Source organism: Dreissena polymorpha, chromosome 3, assembly GCF_020536995.1.
Source record: "Dreissena polymorpha isolate Duluth1 chromosome 3, UMN_Dpol_1.0, whole genome shotgun sequence".
In the NCBI taxonomy this organism is placed as follows: domain Eukaryota; kingdom Metazoa; phylum Mollusca; class Bivalvia; order Myida; family Dreissenidae; genus Dreissena; species Dreissena polymorpha.
Genome location: NC_068357.1, coordinates 126,588,763 through 126,614,115, shown reverse-complemented (window position 1 = coordinate 126,614,115; position 25,353 = coordinate 126,588,763). Strand labels below are relative to the sequence as shown.

The 25,353-nt window shown below is 39.8% G+C and overlaps 2 protein-coding genes across 6 annotated transcripts; both read left to right on the top strand.

The window, feature by feature from the left end:
* The first annotated feature begins 3,424 nt into the window (after positions 1–3,424).
* LOC127871355 (uncharacterized) lies at positions 3,425–9,864 on the top strand. The gene is made up of 2 exons (XM_052414162.1): positions 3,425–3,610; positions 6,771–9,864. The coding sequence occupies exons 1-2, from the start codon at positions 3,574–3,576 to the stop codon at positions 9,770–9,772; spliced, it is 3,039 nt and encodes a 1,012-aa protein (XP_052270122.1). The 5' UTR covers positions 3,425–3,573; the 3' UTR covers positions 9,773–9,864.
* A 1,207-nt stretch (positions 9,865–11,071) lies between these two features.
* Positions 11,072–23,620, top strand: LOC127871360 (uncharacterized protein DDB_G0271670-like). Of its 5 annotated transcripts, XM_052414169.1 has the most exons (10): positions 11,072–11,239; positions 11,352–11,858; positions 13,190–13,403; positions 14,511–14,608; positions 15,348–15,527; positions 16,187–16,264; positions 17,626–17,805; positions 18,096–18,173; positions 19,534–19,713; positions 23,096–23,620. In XM_052414169.1, exons 1-10 carry the CDS (start codon positions 11,179–11,181, stop codon positions 23,557–23,559), a joined length of 2,040 nt encoding a protein of 679 aa, XP_052270129.1. In that variant the 5' UTR covers positions 11,072–11,178; the 3' UTR covers positions 23,560–23,620. The 5 variants fall into 5 exon arrangements, with proteins under 5 accessions (XP_052270129.1, XP_052270134.1, XP_052270130.1 ...); XM_052414174.1 differs by lacking the exon at positions 11,352–11,858; XM_052414170.1 differs by lacking the exons at positions 16,187–16,264; positions 17,626–17,805.
* The last annotated feature ends 1,733 nt before the right edge of the window (positions 23,621–25,353 follow it).

Genomic DNA, 25,353 nt, shown 5'->3' with positions numbered 1-25,353 from the left:
TTATCGCAAGTGAACTTGAGGGGTCATGAATAGGAATCGGCGGGACAATGGGCCCCTTATCGTCACCTGGCCTGATAGTATATACAAGGGTTCCGCACCTTTGATATAAGGTGAAGAGAAATACATGTCGGTCCATTGAAATTACGTAAAATTATTCCATACTGACCTGTATTCTAACAGAATATTTTCTTGCGCTAATTACTGTCAATATTAGACTACCGTTAATAAGGAAGTATTGAAATTACGAAATGCTAGAAATGAGCCGTGATGTGTGAAAAGAGGGTTTAATGCATGTGCGTAAAGGGTCGTCCCAGATTAGCCTGTGCAGTCCGCACGGATATTTTTGTATTTTTGTGATATTTGTCGTTAAAAGAAAGTTGTGTCTTAGCAAACATCAAGTTAAGATGGAGAGTGTCGTTCTGATATATGAAAGAAATGGGATTTTCAATGCAATTTACATAAAAAATGGATCCAACAAAAAATTTGGGACGACACTTCACGCATATGCATTACACTCCCTTTTCACAGAGCATGGTCCATATTTTGTATAACAATTTGACAGACACCACGCATCAGAGGGGGTAATCACGTGACAAACAAGATGGCGACGTCCATGCCGAGGCATGTATGTTTCGTCGTGTTTTACCCTTTATTATTTGTATAATTATTTTTTATTCCGCCCACTTTCCAGCCATATTAAAAAGAAAGTTACTGACTTTTATTTCTAAGTAATATTCGCTCTATATCTCGACTTTACTCGGATGACTTAATAAGGGCTCCACTAAGAAAATTTGCACCGAGTAAAGTCGAGATATAAAGCGAATTTAAATTCGAAATAAACGCTTATCACCTTTTTACTGATATGGCTGGAAAGTGAGCGTCATTTTAAAAATAAACAGAAGTAATAAAGGGTATAAAACGACGAAAAATAACTGTCTCGGTATGGATGTCGCCATCTTGACTGTCACGTGATTACCCCCTCTGACGCATGTATGTCTACTGTGAATATTACGTAAATAATTGTAACATAATCACTCCAGTAAACCGTTGAAATAACAGCGTATGTTGTTTGCGGAATCAATTGGAAACAACATGATGATTCCGAAACATAGCTTTTTTAATGGTTTCCAAACATGGGTTCCGAAGATGAGTGAAGTGTTGACATAATATTACATCATACCAACGCAAAACAAAAAAAATGTCTTTAAAAAGATAATCTTCCTTGGTAATCTATGCTCAGAACATAAAAGGACCATTATGTTCGGTAACGTAACTTCTCGGACCCCATCATGTTATACGTTTCCTTTATTGGAAAAACACAATATACACAGAAAAGCGGAAATGGTCGTCCCTAATTGGCCTGTGCCGACTTTACGAATATGCATTAAGCCCAGTTTCCCCAGGCTTGTGTAATACATGCAATACGTGTCAATGACGTGCTGCAGTTAATATGATGCTGGATCATCTAAACACTATGTTGAGTTGACCCACCATAATGTCATCTTACCAAAACTATCAGTTTATCTCAACAAAATGCAGTTTCTGCGTTCCCTGGAGGCGACTTGAATGAGTGTTTTTGTTGAAGCATCTTTCTCTAAACACATCTACTACGACTATGTATTGAGTCGCGTTCTGAGAAAACTGGGTTAAATGCATGTGCGTAAAGTGTCGTCCCAGATTAGCCTGTGCAGTCCGCACAGGCTAATCAGGGACGACACTTTCCGCCTAAACTTGATTTTCGGCAAGGAGGGACTTCCTTGAAACTAAAAATACCATAAAAGCGGAAAGTGTCGTCCCTGATTAGCCTGTGCGGACTGCACAGGCTAATCTGGGACGACACTTTACGCACATGCATTAAGCCCAATTTCTCAGAACACGACTCTATTGGTTGTAGCTGAGCTAAGAATGTGTTCAGTTTTGAATATCGTACTAGTCGGTAATGACTGAAGTCTGTTAGTTTCTATTGTAGTTTACTTGCTGATGTTTACTGATGTCAATAAATTTGGAAAATTTGCTTTGTAATTTATCATCATAGTCCTTAATCTAAGACAATAATAAAAGTTACACGGAAGACGTTCGTTATTTGTGTTATTTTTGTACAGAATACATTTCCCAGTCGATTGATATTGCTGTTGTATGTTTTTGGATGTTCAGTTGCTTGATATGAAATCCATGAACATTTAAGCTTTTCTTTATATTAAGTTTGAATGTTTGTGAGCTTGGATTTGACGGTCACCTTGGTCTTTGGTTTTGAATCTTATTACCATGCTTATGTGTGCAACAGAGCTAAGTTTAGTGTCTGAATATTTTCGTAAAATTATACAGCGTGTGCATGTATTATAAACCGTATTGACATTAGTTTCGCCCTGAAGTCCGTTTCCTGTGCAGTCCGTTCCTTGTGTCAAGAACCATTAATTGGTGTCTATGATGGCGATCTAAAGAACCCTCCCACAGCGGGAATTGAACCCGTGACTTCCCGTTTACTAAGCGGACACCATATACACTACCGGTATTCCACTACGGCTGTCACGGCGTATCAACATTGAATGGACTTGGTCATCGACCTGTCTTCACGGATGCAAGTTTTTTTATAACGAGTGATTTAAACATTTAATTATGGTTGCAGAATATAATTAAAAAACAATGCATGCATAAATAAACGTTAATGTTATTATTTAGTCCTGTTCATGTAGAAATGTCATTGTGTGTGTGAGTATTTGCAATTGTAAACAACCGACAACATTTTTAAATGCCGCTCGCTTTCCAATCATATCAGGAATAAAGTTGCAATCGTTTATTTCGTATTAATATTCGCTCTATATCTCGACTTTACTCGCTGCGAAATTTCTTAGCGGAATGACCTCATTACAGCTCCACTAACAAAATTCGCGGGTAGTAAAGTCGAGATATAAACTGAATTTTAATACGAAATAAACGCAAATAATCTGTTTACTGATATGGAGGGAAAGTGAGCGTCATTTAAAATATAAAAAAAAGTAATAAAGTGTATTAAACGGTGAAAAATAACTGTCTAGGCATGGACGTCGCCATCTTGACCGACCACGTTATTACCCCCTCTGTCCTTAGAATTGAGTTTAAACTTTTCGTGGGATTCAAATTTTTTGTTGGATCCATTTTTTATGTAAATTGCATTGAAAATCCCATTTCTTTCATATACTGTCATAAGCATGCAATCGGCATCTCATGTTTAGGAAACATAGACCTGGTAGAAAGTCGCATGTACTCAACAAGCAACAATATTTAACCATGAAAACAGTATTGAACATAAAAATATACAATTTGTTTTTATGATTATACAATTTAGTATAGAGTACTCAGACGTTACAGATTAATGATAATGACGACAGTAGTCGTTGATATGATATAAATATGCGATATCGGACACCTGCATTTTATCAAGGTCACATAGTTGCTACCGGAAATTGCCAAGGAATGGCCTCCAAACATGGACACTAACATTGGAGTTACATGAATTATGTGAGCTGTTAATAGAAATAAAGACTTAAAAAAGAAATTAATTAAAGCTGGTTGATATATTCTTTACTTACAAAAATGTTTGCATTACTGATTGGATTTGCTATATTTGAAGGTATAAACAACTATTGTCTATTTTGTCTAATATTTAATGCGGAATACTTCGGGGGAAAAATTATTATTGACAGTATTTTGATTAAGTTCAAAATTTATTATGTTTAGATGTTTTGTATTTATAAAAAAATCATAAATAAACGATATTCTAATAATGAGTTTTAAAACAATGGTGTAAAATAAGTTTAGATCATTGGTGTAACTCCAAAAGTGGCACAAACATACAATTAACACTTACGTAAGTTTTCACAAATATATTCGCATTTTTTTTATTGCAACGGCTTCTAAATCATGTACATGCAGCAGATATGTTTTAATAAGCAACACGAGGTTGCGATGTTTTTGTTTTATTTCAAGAATGAAAGAAAAAGCGGTTTCTTTCTAACTATATGTCTTTTGAATGTATACGGCGACGAAAGGTTGTTGATGTAGGGATAACAAAATTACCTTAACCCTTGTTATCTTTGCCTTTATGATATATTTATTGTTCCTTTATATGTCATGTTAACGTAATTATATATGTTTTATAGTTTTAAATAACTTGTGATCTAGTTACTTTTAAAATAATTGAGTCGTGTTCTGAGAAAACTGGGCATAATGTATTTGCGTAAAGTGTCGTCTCAGATAAGCCTATGCAGTCCGCACAGGCTAACCAGGGACGACACTTTCCGCCTAAATTGGATTTTTGCTAAGAAGAGACGTCATTTAAACGAAAAATGTCATAAAAGCAGAAAGTGTCGTCCCTGAGTAGCCTGTGTGGACTGCACAGGCTAATCTGGGACGACTCTTTACGCACATGCATTCTGCCCATTATGCTCAGAACGCGACTCAAATATGTTTTATAGTTTGAAATAACGTTTGATCTGGTTACTTGTAAAATAATTGATATGAGCCTTTTTCTGGAAAAGAATGGATAAATGTATGTGCGTAAAAGTTTCATTCAATACACTTTTCGCTTTAATGGACTTTCGTTTCAAGAAAGTCTCTGCTTAAACTAACGAAAATCCAGTTTAGGCGGACAGCACAAACTAATCGAGGACGACACATTAGGCACATGAATTAAGCCCGGTGTTCCCTGGGACGACACATTAGGCACATGAATTAAGCCTGGTGTTCCCTGGGACGACACATTAGGCACATGAATTAAGCCCGGTGTTCCCTGGGACGACACATTAGGCACATGAATTAAGCCCGGTGTTCCCTGGGACGACACTTTAGGCACATGAATTAAGCCCGGTTTTCCCTGGGACGACACATGAATTAAGCCCGGTGTTCCCTGGGACGACACATTAGGCACATAAATTAAGCCCGGTGTTCCCTGGGACGACACATTAGGCACATGAATTAAGCCCGGTGTTCCCTGGGACGACACATTAGGCACATGAATTAAGCCCGGTGTTCCCTGGGACGACACATTAGGCACATGAATTAAGCCTGGTGTTCCCTGGGACGACACATTAGGCACATGAATTAAGCCCGGTGTTCCCTGGGACGACACATTAGGCACATGATTTAAGCCTGGTGTTCCCTGGGACGACACATTAGGCACATGAATTAAGCCCGGTGTTCCCTGGGACGACACATTATGCACATGAATTAAGCCCGGTGTTCCCTGGGACGACACATTAGGCACATGAATTAAGCCCGGTGTTCCCTGGGACGACACATTAGGCACATGAATTAAGCCCGGTGTTCTCTGGGACGACACATGAATTAAGCCCGGTGTTCCCTGGGACGACACATTAGGCACATGAATTAAGCCCGGTGTTCCCTGGGACGACACATTAGGCACATGAATTAAGCCCGGTGTTCCCTGGGACGACACATTAGGCACATGAATTAAGCCCGGTGTTCCCTGGGACGACACATTAGGCACATGAATTAAGCCTGGTGTTCCCTGGGACGACACATTAGGCACATGAATTAAGCCCGGTGTTCCCTGGGACGACACATTATGCACATGAATTAAGCCCGGTGTTCCCTGGGACGACACATTAGGCACATGAATTAAGCCCGGTGTTCCCTGGGACGACACATTAGGCACATGAATTAAGCCCGGTGTTCTCTGGGACGACACATGAATTAAGCCCGGTGTTCCCTGGGACGACACATTAGGCACATGAATTAAGCCTGGTGTTCCCTGGGACGACACATTAGGCACATGAATTAAGCCCGGTGTTCCCTGGGACGACACATTAGGCACATGAATTAAGTCTGGTGTTCCCTGGGACGACACATTAGGCACATGAATTAAGCCTGGTGTTCCTTGGGACGACACATTAGGCACATGAATTAAGCCTGGTGTTCCCAGAGCAAGGCTCATATTTAGTTTGTTTACACACTTTTTTTGCTGAGTCCAACTGCAAAATGTTTGATATAGCCGTTAAATTGCGTGCGTGCGTCAAACGTCAAGTGCAAGCTGTACCTTCATTATACAATACACAATTGTTAGGCCTTTCTAGCAGTATATTTTCTAAATTAAGAGTATCATTTCATTAATATTCGGTCAATGGTTGATAATACATATGTATCTGTTTTAAACGCGCAATAAAATACATTGTAGATATTTTTATAATTACACCAAAGCTCTCGCGAGGAGACTTCGCGGGCTAGGGAATTAAATAATGCCAGTAAAATCATTATCGGTGAAATATAAATATAAGACCGTCATATGTATGCACGTAAAATCATGATTGGAGTTCGATTTTATGTAGGCGTGAGTTCGTGAATTGGCATCGTGTACATGTATATTGTATATTTCACCAATATGTTCACTGTTACTAGATAATTATATGATTGAAGAGTGGTAAAATGACTATAATATTCTTGTATTTAGGACGAAATACCATCGAATGCCTCTTTAAAGCAGCTTACCACATGTGTTCACTATGTGGAAAGATTGCAACGCCAGTAAAACCTGTGCACAAATTTCAACGTTCAAAGTCACGTTCATCTTGTAAATTAAAACAAATACCACACCATGATAACCGTGTTGAGAAGGCATGTCTCGAACAATACCGGTGCGTACGATAAGGTCAAGGTCACACTAAAACGTGAAATATGAAACACGGGCACGTGATGCACGTTATTAAATAATACAAATTTCTTGACAATAGTCCTCAACAGGCAGCTAGTATTAATAAAACATTTTTCAATTTCAGTTTCATGCTCAGTCGCTCTTCCGGGTGCCAACGAATACTACGGAAGTGCAGAAGATGACGACGATGTTCTCCCGCCCCAGTTTTCACGCCATGGCGCACTGTCGGCTGCAATCGGAACAACTGAAAGTCCACTGGAGAAGCTTCTCGATAAATTATACGGAAACGGCGGCTGGCGATCGCTTTTGACGGAATTTACCGAGCAAAATATCCCGACTACATACCTACCAGATGTTAAAGCAACGGAGCTTCCGCACAGTGCAAATGGATTTTACGGCGTTGAAATTTCTGGTCAAGCGTTCAACCGCCAAGCAAAACCGTCAACGCCAAAACCTCAGCCCCCAGCAAGACCGTTGCCCGCGGCTCACACAGGATTCTCGAAAACGTTCAACAAAATTATAGGTAGTCAGCAGCATACAGTCGATATACATGCCAATTCGAGAGTGGAGAAACCTGATGTGAACCCGCTGCCGGTCGGTTCCGGAGCGGCAAATATGTTCCTACAAGAGCAGGCCAGAGCGCAGACACAGGCTGTGGCGGCCGTAGCGGAAATACCGCCTACCTTGGAAACGAATGGCGGTAAACAGAATTCGCACAGCTCTCAACACGGGGAACCGCAAATACCGACACAAACTCAGAACTTCGAGATGGCAGCGCAGGTGTTCGATCCCAATGTGGTCAATAGCCAACAGAACGCTTTCAGTCCGAACGAAGCGTTCAAAGGTTTTGTTACGCAGACAGGTTCAGAACCGCATGGCCGTGGGGGTAATTTAAACTTTAACCCCGACAAGGTCAATCAAATGAAAGACCCCGACAATTCGCTAGCTGGAAGCGTCTCTCAGACACCGCAGGGCACTTCCGGTGGGTATCGTTTCAACGCATACGAGGATGCTGAGAGACCTTCTTTTGACGCGACAGCATTAAATCAAGCTCTAATGACTTTCAACAAACCGAATATTCAGCCTGAAGCCTTCTTCCCGAACTATCGATCAAACTTTGTATCCGCAAAGGCTCAGGCGGCGCAGACCTCCGATAAAGGGGTCACGCACGCTCCAGACGCGAACACAACCCCGAAAAAAGCCGCCAGTACGAAAGCAACCGAAGCGCCATCGATTCAGCGTAACCCCAGCGGAATGTTTGTCCCGGGAAGTCTGTACTCGGGAGGTGGGGGTCAAAACAACTTTTTCGTCGATCAGCAGAGCGGGATCGGGCAGATTGCTGGAAGCCCAGTCTTTTTGCGGACTATGCCTATGGGGAACCAAGCCTTTGATCCGAATCTCCTGAACTCCGGTCAATCAAACTTCAATCCTAATGCTCAGTCCTGGATTCGAACCCGCCGTGAAACAACAAAAGAAACCGATGATAATGGTAATGGCTTAACTACATTCCCCACGACGGCAGCTTCCCAAATAACCGTTTCACCGTCGGTGTCTCCTGAAGCCATGACTTTACAATCCACTACGAACACCGCTAGTGTAACCGCCACTACTGAGAAACCTATCACGACAACGACGATTACTTTGAATTTCACGTCACATTTCACAACGCCAGCAACGGTTATCTCTGGCAAAGCATCTGAATCTACCACCACTGTTGCTACCGCCGCGCCAGTCAGAGGCCAAAGTGGATTCGATCCTAACGAATTGAATGCGCAACAAGGACAATCATCGTTTATTCCCGGTCGCTTAACTTCCGGTGCCGTTTCCGAAAACGCATTCGGCCAGAGTCCAGTTGAGAGTAGTTCTAATGGTGGCTTCAATCCAAATCAGGCGTCGTTTGGAAGCAACACTTCAAACATGGGAAGCGGAAATGGCGGATTCGATCCGAATTCCATGTTCAATATGATGTCTAAAGCTATGGGCAACGGGTCTACGTCAGAAAATGGCAGTTCCGGCTCTTCGTTTGGAATAGGGCTCGGCACAAACAGCGGATTTGATCCGAATTCAGCCAATACAGGCTTTGGTTCAGTAGGCAGCGGAAATTATTTTGGATTAACCCAAAACGGAAATGATTCAGGCTCAGGCGCCCTGTCTGGGTACAATCCGTATGGGTCTAGTGGGGGATTTGGCGCCAACACGTTTGGAAATGCTGCGGCGGGGTCCGCCGGCGGTGATCTATACTCTTCCGCTTTCGACCCGAACAAAGCGAACCAAATGGCGATGAGCAATCCATACGTGCCTGACAATGACTCGGACATCAGTCAGATGATTGGGTACTTCCTAGGCGGGAGTTCCGGTGGTTCCGGCGGCGAAAACAGCGGAAGCGGAAATTCCCAAAGCGCCTATGGCTCAGCCTTCATTGGGGCGTTTAACCCCGATACGGTGAACAAAATGACATTTGACCCAGACGCATTCAACAAAGCGCATTTAAACTTTGATCCTTTAGAAATGCTGATGTCAAATCCGGGTATGGACAAAGCAACTCTTATGGCCGTCGGTGCGAAGTTCGATCCGGACAAGATAAACAGCGCCTACAGTCAGCAGTCATTCTCTCCAATTGACATGTTAGGTCGGAATCCCGGGATGGACAAAAACGTGTTATCAAACTTGAAATACGATCCGAATGATTCCGGTACTATGAACAATTCAGGTGTGAACGGAGCAACGTCATATAACAGCGGACAGCAAGGCGCATCATTCGACCCGGTGGACCTTATGTCGAGACTCATGCAGGGGGCGTCGGCATTTTATCCGGGAACTTCCGGCGCTCAGCAGCAAAACCGCGATCCTTCCGGAATGTTAAGTCTTCCCGGTGGAAATCCATCCGGCGGCGGTAATGTAGGCACCGGCGGGAACAGCTTTACTCCGGCACCGGTTCTAACGTCGTCCTCAGGCAAACCGGTTTCAAAAACGCACCTGATGATATCATCAACATCAGCGTTGACGTCACCTACACCAGCATTGACGTTATCAACACCAGCGTTGACGTCATCAACACAGGCAGCACTTACATCGAAGTTAGCTACGATAGACCCTGCGATGTCTACCACGACACAAGTTCTGTAACCACAATAAATGCATCAATAAAACTTTAATAACCTGAACATTTAACCTCAACATGGAACCACAAATCTTGGTGGATTTAATCGAGTCCGTGTTAATAAAATACGCTGAAAATCCTGTTGTTGATTTTTTCTTCAGAGAAACATTTTCTGCTAACGTAGCTGTTGATGTCCATTAATAATGATTGCGTGACCAAACATAAAATATGCGTCGCTGTTGTTTGCATTTTCCGAATATACACCAACGTCTTCTTTCTGTTTGTTTCTATGTGAGCACCGCTCTAGGGAAAATGTGTTAAATAACATTACTACTCAAAATCAACGAACATTTCGTACAATATTGCGTAAAATAAAGCTAAACAATTAAAAAGCATTGTTCCTTATGGCATTTGCCGAAATTTCAACGCTAGATGTGGTCTGGTAAAATAGATGTTTGTAAATACAAAATGCTCGTTTTTATTATTGTTATGCATATTGAATTCCATTTTAATTTCCCGCAACAATATCTATTCATACGACACATGAACACTAACATGGTGTTCGTGTGTCGTATGAATAGATATATTCGCGGGAAATTAAAATGGAATTAATTGTGTCACAGATAAATAAAAACGAGCATTTTGTATCAGCAACGATCTATGTAATCATACCACATCTAGCGTTGAAATTGTGGCAATTGCTATAAGGAACACTTATTGGCCTTCTACGCGGTTTTCTTAGAGATAAAAGAGCGAACTATATTTATATTTGATGTTGTGCTATGGTTGAAGTAAGCATACAAATCACAATAATCATCGTTACACTCATCAATTTCTGTATCATCGTTACGGTCATCATCACCTTTACCACTTGCATCGTCATTATTATCATAGTCACGGTCGTCATTATCACAGTCATGATCACCAATAGTTGCATCATCTTGACATTAAGCCGCATCGTGCGAAAATGAGTCGTATGTCATATGCGGCCAGCATAGCTACAGACCAATCTGACAGTAAAGCATGAGTTCATGGTTTCGTTAACGGACAGGGTAACTCCAGACCAGCCTGCGACAACATTTATTCTAAATCTAAGAATGGGTTGATGAATACGGGCCCATGTCTGAACAAAGACGGTTTTGTTTTTGTGTTGGATTATAGTGGGTAAATTCCATAAAGTGTAAGCCCTTTTACATACTCAAATAGGCCAATTAGATCCCATTATTTTAACCTGAGCTCTAAACCCGTGACTGATCGCTTTTACTTCAAATAAATGTTCTTATCAGTAGAAACAGCATGGCAACATCACGATATTATTCTTATCAGCGCGAAACTTCCTTGTTGGAGAAAGATTTAGAAACAGAATTGGAACTCTGAACAATCCTAATTAAAACTCAGATTCTACGAGGCGAAATTCTCAAAACAGAAGAAGATGTGGTTCCGAGCGCTTTGTCTTGCGCTCATCGTGCTGAGCACAAATGGATTCAAAATTCGTAAGTTGAATACTATTGTCCTTTCATTAAAAATTGTGTGTAAAAAACGAATTCAAATAAATTGTCGGACTTTTTTTGCGAATGAAGGGACCAAGGGGTTTGACATTTTCAGGTTCACGTTTTCATCGGCGTCAGTCGGGAACGTTTGACCCCTCGAGCATGAATAGTCTCCCCTTCAGCGGTAATCCCTTCAACTCTCAACCGACGTACAACCAACAGAATTCCACCTCCGTTAATCAGACGCAGAGTGGTTCCCAGCCCTCAAACAATCCTTTTAACACACAGCCAAGCGCCGGTCAAATGAGCAACGCCGGATATAATCCCGGTGGAAGCGGTCAAAATTTGCCCGGAAGCGCTACGACGTCAAATCAAATGAGCGCGTCCGGTTTCAACTCTGGCTCTCCGATGTCCGGGAGCCAGTACGGAACCAACGGAAGTAGCTCCCCTATAGGGTACATGAACCCGAACATGAATATGAATCCTTTTGGACAGCCGACCGGAAATGGGTCAACGAGCACCGCGGGTTTTAATGGTGGCGGTCAATTTAACCCGGGAATGCTGGGGAGCATGTTCCCATCGCAAAATGGAAGTTTTAATCCGAATCAATTATTTGGCCGAAGTAAGTAGTCAATTAAATGTAAATCATAGAAAATGGAACAACTTACCGTCCAACTTGTCTCTGTGTTTGATGTGTTCTATACAGTCGTATATAGTACGAACTGCAACTCGTAACTGTAAGCACGAATATTTTTGAATTCCATTACAAACAATATGAGCCGCGCTCTGTGAAAAGAGGATATAATGAATGTGCGTACAGTATCGTCCCATATAAGCCTGTGCAGTCCGCACAGGCTAATCAGGGACGACACTTTCCGCCTACACTGGATTTACGCAGACTTTCTGTAAACGAAAAATATCATAAAAGCGAAAAGTGTCTTCCCTGATTAGCCTGTGCGGACTTCACAGGCTAATCTGGGACAACACTTTACTCACATTCATTTAACCCCCTTTTCACAGAACACGGCCCATATGAGCCGCGCTCAAGGAAAACTAGGCTTAATGCATTTGAGTAAGTGTCGACACTTTCCGCCTAAACCAAGAAATGACTACCATTTAACGAAAAATAACATAAAAGCGTACTGCACATGCTTATCTGGGACGACACTTTAAGCACATGCATTAAACCCCGTTTTCACAGAGCGCGCCTCATATAGTAGTCTGTCCTGGAATTGGCCTTGCCGGTCTCGTGTTAGCTTAGCAGAGAGGTAAATTGTGGTTTTAGCTTATTTTGGGGGACAAAATAACATAATATACAATGGAAATGGGGTGTCTTAATTGACGAATCCTAACCGATATATGTTTGCGGAATAATGGTTTCCTTATCAAGGATTTCTTAGAGTTAAAAAAACAATAGCATCTAAATAAGTCGAGTCAGTTGTGCTGTTGTTGTTTTAAACGCACTTACCAACAAACAGAATAAACTTCAAAAGTGCAATGCGTAGTAACAGAAATATAATCGGGTTAGTCAGAAATGTTTTCAAACAAAATATGCCGTAATGAATAAGAAATATCCGTAAATGTAATATTAAACCCATAAGTATTTTTTCCAAAATTCTATCAAATTATTGGATGATAATGATTTAAATAATGACAATGAAGACAATATGTGCAATAATATGCAAATGATAATGACTATATTGGTGATGCTAAGGATGAGAATGAGCAAGGCAATGCTGCTGCTGCTGCTGCTGCTGATGATCTCGATTATAAAAGTGATCAAGAAGATGATGACGACGACTATCGATCATTATTACTATTGACATTATTATAGATATTATTTTCATCATGATAATCAATGTTACTATTATTTATTTATTTGTTATCAGTATTTTTATAAATATCATTATTCAAATTGTTATTATTATTGTTATATAATAATTTATATTTCAGGGCACTTAGAACGTCGGCAGACCGTACCGCCAACATCAAGCTCCTCCTCTTCCTCCTCCTCCTCGTCTTCGTCGTCCTCGTCGAGTGGCAGCAGTTCCCCCGGCGGATCGCCGCCATTGGGAGGCACCAGTTCCGGTAGCTCGAGTTCCGGGCTGTCTCAAAACATGCAGCCGCCTTCCTCCTTCATTGATCCATCGCAGTTCATCAGTGGAGGGTGAGAGATTTCTTATGAATTCAAGTATTGATAATTAACAAGTGATTGTTTGTATATGGTCCATGCTCTGTTAAAAGGGGATTTAATGCGTGTTCGTAAAGGGTCGTCCCAGATAAGCGTGTGCAGTGTGCACACGCTAATCAGGGACGACACTTTACGCCTTAACTGTGCTTTTTGCTAAGAAGATACTATCTTTCAACAAAAAAATATCATACAAGCGGAAAGTGTCATACCATATTAGCCTGTGTGGTATGCACATGCTAATCTGGGAATGCACTGTACGCACATGCATTAAACCCCCTTTTAACAAGTCACGGTCCATATAAGTGCGAAATAAATCAACAGCTAGTAGAAAATCAACTACCTTCTAGATGTTATTATGGCAAATGAGTATCGATGGTAACTGATATATTTGAACATGGTGCATAATAATGCATTATATATTTATTCTCATAAGTAAACTTCGTATTCTTTTCTAGATGATAAATACAAATGTTATTACGTGAAAAGCAAATATCTTCCAAAACCATCAATTTTTATTGAAATATTGTTGGTTCAAACCTTTACTTTGAAAAATCATGGGATGAAACCATAATAGGCGGTATAAAGTCAGGTCCAAATTGTAGATTACATGTCTAATTGTAAAAAATAGAATTGCCTTGAATATAAATAATTTATTACAAATTACTCGCAAAACATACAAAGAAGGCGTGTCAAAGATAAAACATGTGAATAATTGACATTGTGTTCGACATGGTGCCTACAGGCATCAACGAGTGTTTGATAGATTTCAAGATCATCATCCCAAAAACAGGAAATGAGTCGCGTTCTGAGAAAACTGGGCATAATGCATGTGCGTAAAGTGTCGTCCCAGATTAGCCTGTGCAGTCCGCACAGGCTAATCAGGGACGACACTTTCCGCTTTTATGACAGTTTTCGTTTACATGAAGTCTCTTTGTAGCAAAAATCCAATTTAGGCGAAAAGTGTCGTCCCTGATTAGACTGTGTGGACTGCACAGGCTTATCAGGAACGACACTTTACGCACATGCATTATGCCCAGTTTTCTCAGAACGCGACTCAAAAAGTTTATGTTATAATTATTGCAGAGGCGGCGGTAGCCCAAGCAGCAGCAGCGGTAGTGGCAGCAGCTCCGGAAGTTCCTCATCCAGCAGCTCGTCTGGCTCTTCCAGTAGCGGATCCTCTAGTGTGTGCCAGTATTTCCACATAATTATACTATAAGACAGACAGACAGACAGACAGACAGACAGACAGACAGACAGACAGACAGACAGACAGACAGACAGACAGACAGACAGACAGACAGACAGACAGACAGACAGACAGACAGACAGACAGACAGACAGACAGACAGACAGACAGACAGACAGACAGACAGACAGACAGACAGACTGACTGACTGACTGACTGACTGACTGACTGACTGACTGACTGACTTACTGACTGACTGACTGACTGACTGACTGACTGACTGACTGACTGACTGACTGACTGACTGACTGACTGACTGACTGACTGACTGACTGACTGACTGACTGTGACTGACTGACTGACTGACTGAAAGACTGACTGACTGACTGACTGACTGACTGACTGACTGACTGACTGACTGATTGATTGATCGATCGATCACCTGGGTCTGCGCTGTGTGCATAAAGGAATTTCTGTAAGAAATATTCTAAATATAGAAATAAATATACTAGACATCCCTAATTTAGGAAATAAATTGATACAAATTAGAAGGATGGGAGAGTCCACTAGGCATAAATGGGTTAAAAGTAAAATCATTGAAGATCTGGAAGCATTTTCTTCGGATCTATCAAGGGATAAGACTGTCGCAAGTTTTGATCGCCATGGTATCTATCTCGCAATCCCTCATGAACGCAACTATATGTCAATCTCAATTCCTAAAACCATTAATACAGGTGGTTCAGTGCCCAGTTACGACCCTAACAAGGTGAACCAGATCACAGCCAACTTCCTGGACCCGTCCAAGCTCCAGCTCGGACAGAGCGGCGGCGGCGGTTCAGGCTTCAACCCGGACCAGTTCAACTCTCAATCATTCAGCTTCTTCAACCCATCGGCTATGGTGGGGAAAAGACGAGGTAGTACGGTTCTTTTGCATTTTGTTTGATTAAGGGCTATAATGGCATTTGATTGACAAAACTTAGTGGAAATATAGTTTTACGGGAGAACACCGATATGCTATTTTGCTTGATTTGGTGCTGGTGGGGACATAATGCCGGAGGCATCAAAAACCTAGGATCTAATTTTTGCTCTTATACTTCAAAGTGTGAATATTCCACTTGCGGTTCCTTTACAACTCACATTTTTGAAATCTTAGCATATTCAAGTTTTTGCGACAGCAACAAGCCATTCTTTCGCCATTACATTTTTAACATTTTCATATTACTTCTAATATAATTTTTTTCCTAAAGATCGATAACTTACATCGCCTTGTACTGAATGAAATTACATTTTTTTTAATGATTTTAGGCAAAGTAAAATGTGGGAACTATCGTCACGAATTTTTCAGTAGATTTGAAAATAGAGATAACAAGTAATGTATTGTCAAATCTTTCTTTAGCAAATGTTGTTAATATTGCAAGGTAAAAGCTATTGATATTAAAAGGTAAAATATGTGTTGTTATATGCATATATTGCTTGTGAACTCAACCCATACACGGGTGTTCACGGAGAAAAAATAACAACTGGGTAGAACGGTAAAAAAACACTCTCATTGACCATTGTCATTTTGATGCAGCTAATTACATAAGGCGCCAGTCGTCCCCCAGCGCTCCTAGCAGCAGCAGTAGTGGAAGCTCATCCGGAAGTTCCTCAAGTAGGTTCCAGTAGTTCAAGTGGATTGTACAAAATGGCTTAACGTCCACCTGTAACTGTGGCATACACATAAGGCGAAAAATTTGCATCGTTATTTACATATTAAGCAAAAATAAAGTTATGGATATTTTTCCGAAAAAAAAATAGCACTGAAGAAAGTAACGAGCACTGTTTGTAATTTTATGTCAACACCAGAATGTCGAATTCAATCACATAATTCAAGGGATCTTTTCAAGTTTTGGTAAATTGACAAAATTGAAAAAAGTTGTTTCAGATTCGCAAATTTTCGTTTTAGTTATGATATTTTTGAGGAAACAGTAATACTGAACATTTACCATAATATAGCCATTATATGCATCTTTTGACGATTTAAAAACCTGAAAATTATAAAGCGTTGCAACGCGAAACGATTGAATAATTTGGAGAGTTCTGTTGTTGTCGTTTTATTTTGTGAAACTACGAAGATTGCTTATATAAACTATAAAATACGTATCTCATCCATACCTGGCAGGATGGCCGAGCGGTCTAATTGGTTTTTACTCCAGGACTCCGGGGGTCACTGGTTCGAGCCCTGCTGCGGGCTTCTTTTTTCCTTTTTTTTTAAATATTATTCTTGATTTTTTACTTGAATTTTTTAGATCCAATGTTTACACTTATCAATATAAAGCATTTAATGACAAACTTCAAAACATGCCAAAATCGGTGAAAAGGCCCCTTTAAAGAACTATTTTATTTTGCCTACGTAAGCGCTCTATATATGGCAATAACTAAGCCACCATTCACTGGGCCGATACAAACTTAGCAATTCATGTTGGGTATTGTCACAGCTTCATTTGGATTTCGTTCAATAAATGATGAATTTATATTTATAAACCTGTGTTTTTTACACGCCAATCCTTTCATTTACGATCGCAATGATAAATAAACCGCAATCCCTGACAGTTATGTTCGCAATTATGACTAAATAATAATTCCTGACAGTTATGTTCGCAATTATAACTATATAACAATTCCTCCCCGTTATGATCGCAATAACTATACAGCAATTCCTCACCGTTATGATCGTAATAATTAAGCAGCAATTCCGCAAAGTTATGAACGCAATCATAACTCTATTCTTATTCGATACACTTATGATAGCAATTATTACTTAATCGCAATGACACATAGTTTTGATCGCATTAACTTGATCGCAATTTATCACAGATATGACCGCAATAATAACTTTATCGCAATTTCTTACAGTCAATATCGCAGTAATATCTACATCACAATTCCACACATTGATCGCATTACGCAACCCCTGACGGTTTAGGTCGCAATAATATGCAAATAAATCTCAATCCGTAAACATAACTACAGGTGGCTCGATACCCAGTTTCGACCCCAACAAGGTGAACCAGATCACGGCCAACTTCCTTGACCCGTCAAAACTTCAGCTGGGACCAAGCGGCGGCGGCGGTGGAGGTTTCGACCCGGACCAGTTCAACTCACAAACCTTCAACTTCTTCAACCCGTCAGCTTTAATGGGGAAAAGACGAGGTACTGCATATAAAAACATTGAGCCACGTCAAGTTTTTTTCTTTTTTGTAGGGGCATTTTATAAATTCTTGGCTAGACAAAAACAAGTAATGTATTGTCAAATCTTTCTTTAGCAAATGTTGTTAATATTGCAAGGTAAAAGCTATTGATATTAAAAGGTAAAATATGTGTTGTTATATGCATATATTGCTTGTGAACTCAACCCATACACGGGTGTTCACGGAGAAAAAATAACAACTGGGTAGAACGGTAAAAAAACACTCTCATTGACCATTGTCATTTTGATGCAGCTAATTACATAAGGCGCCAGTCGTCCCCCAGCGCTCCTAGCAGCAGCAGTAGTGGCAGCTCATCCGGAAGTTCCTCAAGTAGGTTCCAGTAGTTCAAGTGGATTGTACAAAATGGCTTAACGTCCACCTGTAACTGTGGCATACACATAAGGCGAAAAATTTGCATCGTTATTTACATATTAAGCAAAAATAAAGTTATGGATATTTTTCCGAAAAAAAAAAGCACTGAAGAAAGTAACGAGCACTGTTTGTAATTTTATGTCAACAACAGAATGTCGAATTCAATCACATAATTCAAGGGATCTTTTCAAGTTTTGGTAAATTGACAAAATTGAAAAAAGTTGTTTCAGATTCGCAAATTTTCGTTTTAGTTATGATATTTTTGAGGAAACAGTAATACTGAACATTTACCATAATATAGCCATTATATGCATCTTTTGACGATTTAAAAACCTGAAAATTATAAAGCGTTGCAACGCGAAACGATTGAATAATTTGGAGAGTTCTGTTGTTGTCGTTTTATTTTGTGAAACTACGAAGATTGCTTATATAAACTATAAAATACGTATCTCATCCATACCTGGCAGGATGGCCGAGCGGTCTAATTGTTTTTTACTCCAGGACTCCGGGGGTCACTGGTTCGAGCCCTGCTGCGGGCTTCTTTTTTCCTTTTTTTTTAAATATTATTCTTGATTTTTTACTTGAATTTTTTAGATCCAATGTTTACACTTATCAATATAAAGCATTTAATGACAAACTTCAAAACATGCCAAAATCGGTGAAAAGGCCCCTTTAAAGAACTATTTTATTTTGCCTACGTAAGCGCTCTATATATGGCAATAACTAAGCCACCATTCACTGGGCCGATACAAACTTAGCAATTCATGTTGGGTATTGTCACAGCTTCATTTGGATTTCGTTCAATAAATGATGAATTTATATTTATAAACCTGTGTTTTTTACACGCCAATCCTTTCATTTACGATCGCAATGATAAATAAACCGCAATCCCTGACAGTTATGTTCGCAATTATGACTAAATAACAATTCCTGACAGTTATGTTCGCAATTATAACTATATAACAATTCCTCCCCGTTATGATCGCAATAACTATACAGCAATTCCTCACCGTTATGATCGTAATAATTAAGCAGCAATTCCGCAAAGTTATGAACGCAATCATAACTCTATTCTTATTCGATACACTTATGATAGCAATTATTACTTAATCGCAATGACACATAGTTTTGATCGCATTAACTTGATCGCAATTTATCACAGATATGACCGCAATAATAACTTTATCGCAATTTCTTACAGTCAATATCGCAGTAATATCTACATCACAATTCCACACATTGATCGCATTACGCAACCCCTGACGGTTTAGGTCGCAATAATATGCAAATAAATCTCAATCCGTAAACATAACTACAGGTGGCTCGATACCCAGTTTCGACCCCAACAAGGTGAACCAGATCACGGCCAACTTCCTTGACCCGTCAAAACTTCAGCTGGGACCAAGCGGCGGCGGCGGTGGAGGTTTCGACCCGGACCAGTTCAACTCACAAACCTTCAACTTCTTCAACCCGTCAGCTTTAATGGGGAAAAGACGAGGTACTGCATATAAAAACATTGAGCCACGTCAAGTTTTTTTCTTTTTTGTAGGGGCATTTTATAAATTCTTGGCTAGACAAAAACAAGTAATGTATTGTCAAATCTTTCTTTAGCAAATGTTGTTAATATTGCAAGGTAAAAGCTATTGATATTAAAAGGTAAAATATGTGTTGTTATATGCATATATTGCTTGTGAACTCAACCCATACACGGGTGTTCACGGAGAAAAAATAACAACTGGGTAGAACGGTAAAAAAACACTCTCATTGACCATTGTCATTTTGATGCAGCTAATTACATAAGGCGCCAGTCGTCCCCCAGCGCTCCTAGCAGCAGCAGTAGTGGCAGCTCATCCGGAAGTTCCTCAAGTAGGTTCCAGTAGTTCAAGTGGATTGTACAAAATGGCTTAACGTCCACCTGTAACTGTGGCATACACATAAGGCGAAAAATTTGCATCGTTATTTACATATTAAGCAAAAATAAAGTTATGGATATTTTTCCGAAAAAAAAATAGCACTGAAGAAAGTAACGAGCACTGTTTGTAATTTTATGTCAACAACAGAATGTCGATTTCAATCACATAATTCAAGGGATCTTTTCAAGTTTTGGTAAATTGACAAAATTGAAAAAAGTTGTTTCAGATTCGCAAATTTTCGTTTTAGTTATGATATTTTTGAGGAAACAGTAATACTGAACATTTACCATAATATAGCCATTATATGCATCTTTTGACGATTTAAAAACCTGAAAATTATAAAGAATTGCAACGCGAAACGATTGAATAATTTGGAGAGTTCTGTTGTTGTCGTTTTATTTTGTGAAACTACGAAGATTGCTTATATAAACTATAAAATACGTCTCTCATCCATACCTGGCAGGATGGCCGAGCGGTCTGATTGGTTTTTACTCCAGGACTCCGGGGGTCACTGGTTCGAGCCCTGCTGCGGGCTTCTTTTTTCCTTTTTTTTTAAATATTATTCTTGATTTTTTACTTAAATTTTTTAGATCCAATGTTTACACTTATCAATATAAAGCATTTAATGACAAACTTCAAAACATGCCAAAATCGGTGAAAAGGCCCCTTTAAAGAACTATTTTATTTTGCCTACGTAAGCGCTCTATATATGGCAATAACTAAGCCACCATTCACTGGGCCGATACAAACTTAGCAATTCATGTTGGGTATTGTCACAGCTTCATTTGGATTTCGTTCAATAAATGATGAATTTATATTTATAAACCTGTGTTTTTTACACGCCAATCCTTTCATTTACGATCGCAATGATAAATAAACCGCAATCCCTGACAGTTATGTTCGCAATTATGACTAAATAACAATTCCTGACAGTTATGTTCGCAATTATAACTATATAACAATTCCTCCCCGTTATGATCGCAATAACTATACAGCAATTCCTCACCGTTATGATCGTAATAATTAAGCAGCAATTCCGCAAAGTTATGAACGCAATCATAACTCTATTCTTATTCGATACACTTATGATAGCAATTATTACTTAATCGCAATGACACATAGTTTTGATCGCATTAACTTGATCGCAATTTATCACAGATATGACCGCAATAATAACTTTATCGCAATTTCTTACAGACAATATCGCAGTAATATCTACATCACAATTCCACACATTGATCGCATTACGCAACCCCTGACGGTTTAGGTCGCAATAATATGCAAATAAATCTCAATCCGTAAACATAACTACAGGTGGCTCGATACCCAGTTTCGACCCCAACAAGGTGAACCAGATCACGGCCAACTTCCTTGACCCGTCAAAACTTCAGCTGGGACCAAGCGGCGGCGGCGGTGGAGGTTTCGACCCGGACTCACAATTCTTCAACTACTTCAACCCGTCAGCTTTAATGGGGAAAAGACGAGGTACTGCATATAAAAACATTGAGCCACGTCAAGTTTTTTTCTTTTTGTAGGGGCATTTTATAAATTCTTGGCTAGACAAAACTTTATGAACAATAAGTTTAAGGGGTAAATATCGGCAGATTATTTTTGTTCAATTGCTTGATTTGGTACGGGAAATATGCCAGAGGCATGAACAATCTTTAATCTATTTTTGGGTTTTTTTCCCGTGTGTTACAAGAAAGATAATGCCACCTGCCGTTTCTTTAACAATTCAAATGAGCCGTGTTCTGAAAAAAAAACTGGGCTTAATACATGTGCGTAAAGTGTCGTCCCATATTAGCCTGTGCAATCCGCACAGGCTTATCAGGGACAACACTTTCTGCTTTAATGGTATTTTTAGTTTCAAGGAAGTCCCTCCTTACCGAAAATCAAGTTTAGGTGGAAAATGTCGTCCCTGATTAGCCTGTGCGGACTACACAGGCTAATCTGGGACGACACTTTACGCACATGCATTAAGCCCAGTTTTCTCAGAACGTGGCTCAAATATTTGAAATATCATCAGATTCAGGATTTTTGCAACAGCAACAGCCGAAACGAGCCATAATGTAGCCATTAAAATGTTCTTCCTATTCAACATTTCATTTAAAATAATAACTATAGACAATAAAATGCGAGTTCGGCATTAAGTATACAGTATTACTTGAAAAACTCAACTACTTATATATTTGAGTCCCATTCTGGGCAAATGGGATTGTGTTGGCAGATTATTTTTGTTCAATTGCTTGATTTGGTACGGGAAATATGCCAGAGGCATGAGCAATCTTTAATCTATTTTTGGCGTATTTTCCTGTGTGTTAAAAGTAAGATAATGCCACCTGCCGTTTCTTTAACAATTCAAATGAACCGCGTTCTGAGAAATCTTGGCTTTATACGTGTTCGTAAAGTGTCGTCCCATATTAGCCTGTGCAATCCGCACAGGCTAATCAGGGACGACACTTTCTGCTTTAATGGTATTTTTAGTTTCAAGGAAGTCCCTCCTTACCGAAAATCAAGTTAAGGTGAAAAATGTCGTCCCTGATTAGCCTGTGCGGACTACACAGGCTAATCTGGGACGACACTTTACGCACATGAATTAAGCCCAGTTTTCTCAGAACGCGGCTCAAATATTTGAAATATCATCAGATTCAGGATTTTTGCAACAGCAACAGCCGAAACGAGCCATATTGTAGCCATTAAAATGTTCTTCCTATTCAACATTTCATTTAAAATAATAACTATAGACAATAAATATGCGAGTTCGGCATTAAGTATATTACTTGAAAAACTCAACTACTTATATATTTGAGTCCCATTCTGGGCAAATGGGATTGTGTGCATGAGTGTGAAGTGTCGTCCCAAATAAGCCTTTGCAATCCAAACAGGCTTATCAGGATTGACACATATTATAATATTTGTATCGGAAGAAGCTATAACGTTAATTGACAATTTTTCGTTTCGATGTAGTAAGCTACATAAGACGTCAAACATCCCCAAGTGCACCTGGTGGTAGTTCCAGCAGCAGCAGCAGCGGCAGTAGCAGCAGCAGCGGATCCGGAAGTCCCCCAAAATACGACCCTAACAGCGTAAACCAAATCACCGGTAACTTTCTCGATCCCTCCTCTCAGAAGCTCGGGGCCAGCAACGGCGCTGCCGGCGGTTTTGACCCAGATCAGTTCAACACTCAGAACTTTAATTTCTTTAACCCACAGTCGCAGTCGGGTGGTGGCGGCGGTGGCGGCAGCAGCAGCAGCAGCGGGAGCGCACCGAAGTTCGACGCTAACAAGGTCAATCAGTTGCAGACGAATTTCCTTGACCCATCCACATCAAAGCTTGGTCAGAGCGGTGGAGCGGCTGGGGGGTTCGATCCCGACCAGTACAACTCTCAGACCTTCAACTTCTTCAACCCACAGGCGCAAGTGGGACGATAAAAGCAAGTCGGTGTTTACTGTAACGAAGAGAATGTAGGGAAATAAAGTGTTTGAAAACAAATGTTTAAGTGAAGTTCTGATATTTTTGTTATTATCCAACGACAAGCACAATAAGTTTGGAATTAATTTATTATTTAAGTTTGGCAAAATATCTGTCAAGGCTGAGTTTAAACAACAATTGCATAGTTATCTTTTGTAAGAAATAAAACATTAACAAAAATTATACAATACAAGTATGATAGCTTATATCCCCCGACCCCGGAAGGATGTGTTATAATAGGATCAAGCCATTTAACATAATAACACAGTGACACTTTAAGACAGTTTTGTGAAATAAATCAAGACCCCGATACCGAGAGTCACTGATACAGTTCTTAGCATAGGCAGCACTCTGGCACCGGAAGTCAATAATATATTCAACCAGTCTCTGATCAGCCTTGACGACGACATGCGAAGGGAACACGAAGTCATGGAAACAATGGCTGAAAATATATGAAGGAATAGCGAGTATCGATGTTCATTCTAATACGTCACAGGGAGGTGGGTCGTTTCTTTTTTAATAAATGCAACTTACTCAGCAGTGAGACAACAGGGTAAAAGAACGCACGTGGAATTAGAGCCTACTATATACTATGGTTCAGCGCCCTTACGCGGGGGAATACTTTTCATGATATATATATAGTTAAATAGCTTGCGTTAGATGAAATGGTTTACTCTGAAGCGAATAAACATAGGTAATCCAAGCACAATAAGTTTGGAATTAATTTATTATTTAAGTTTGGCAAAATATCTGTCAAGGCTGAGTTTAAACAACACATGCATAGTTATCTTTTGTAAGAAATAAAACATTAACAAAAATTATACAATACAATTATGATAGCTTATATCCCCCGACCCCGGAAGGACGTGTTATAATAGGATCATGCCAAAAAGATTCTCGAAAGAAACTCGTTGAGTGAAGGAGTCTTCCGCCAAAAAGCGAATACATTTCCAAATAAACAATGAAATGCAACTTACTCAGCAGTGAGACAACAGGGTCAAAGAACGCACGTGGAATTAGAGCCTATTATATACTAATGTTCAGCGCCCTTACGCGAGGAATAATTTTCATGAAAGATAACCCGTGAATGACGGATAATACGTAATATCTAATATATATATATATAGTTAAATAGCTTGCGTTGGATAAAATGGTTTATTCTGAAGCGAATAAACATTAGTTGTTTCGGGAACATTATGAAAAAAAAATATTTCAAGCAATTTTTTAAAGATTGGTTGTGTTGTGTTGTTTTTACTTGAGGAACATTGCTGTGGGAAAATAACTGAACATGAATACAGAGTTAGTTATATCTTCTGTAAGCCCTCTCATTGTCTCGAAATTCAAACATTTAAACGTTTGAAGGACTGACCGTTTAGTTTATACTTTCAAACACAAATCGCGACTGTTACGCTTTAACAAGATACATGTTTAGCAACATTTGTCAGTAAAATGATGCAATAACTCGTACATAATGATGCAATAACTCGTACATAATGATGCAATAACTCGTACATAATGATGCAATAACTCGTACATAAGTATACAGCTGAGACTTAGGAGGTCAAAATAAAATGAGGCTTGTTCTGAGAAAACTGGGCATAATGCATGTGCGTAAAGTGTCGTACCAGATTAACCTGTGCAGTCCGCAGAAGCTAATCTGGGACGACACTTTAAGCTTTAATGACATTTTTCGTCTCTTCTTAACAAAAATCCAATTTAGGCGGAAAGTTTCGTCCCTGATTGTGCGGACTGCA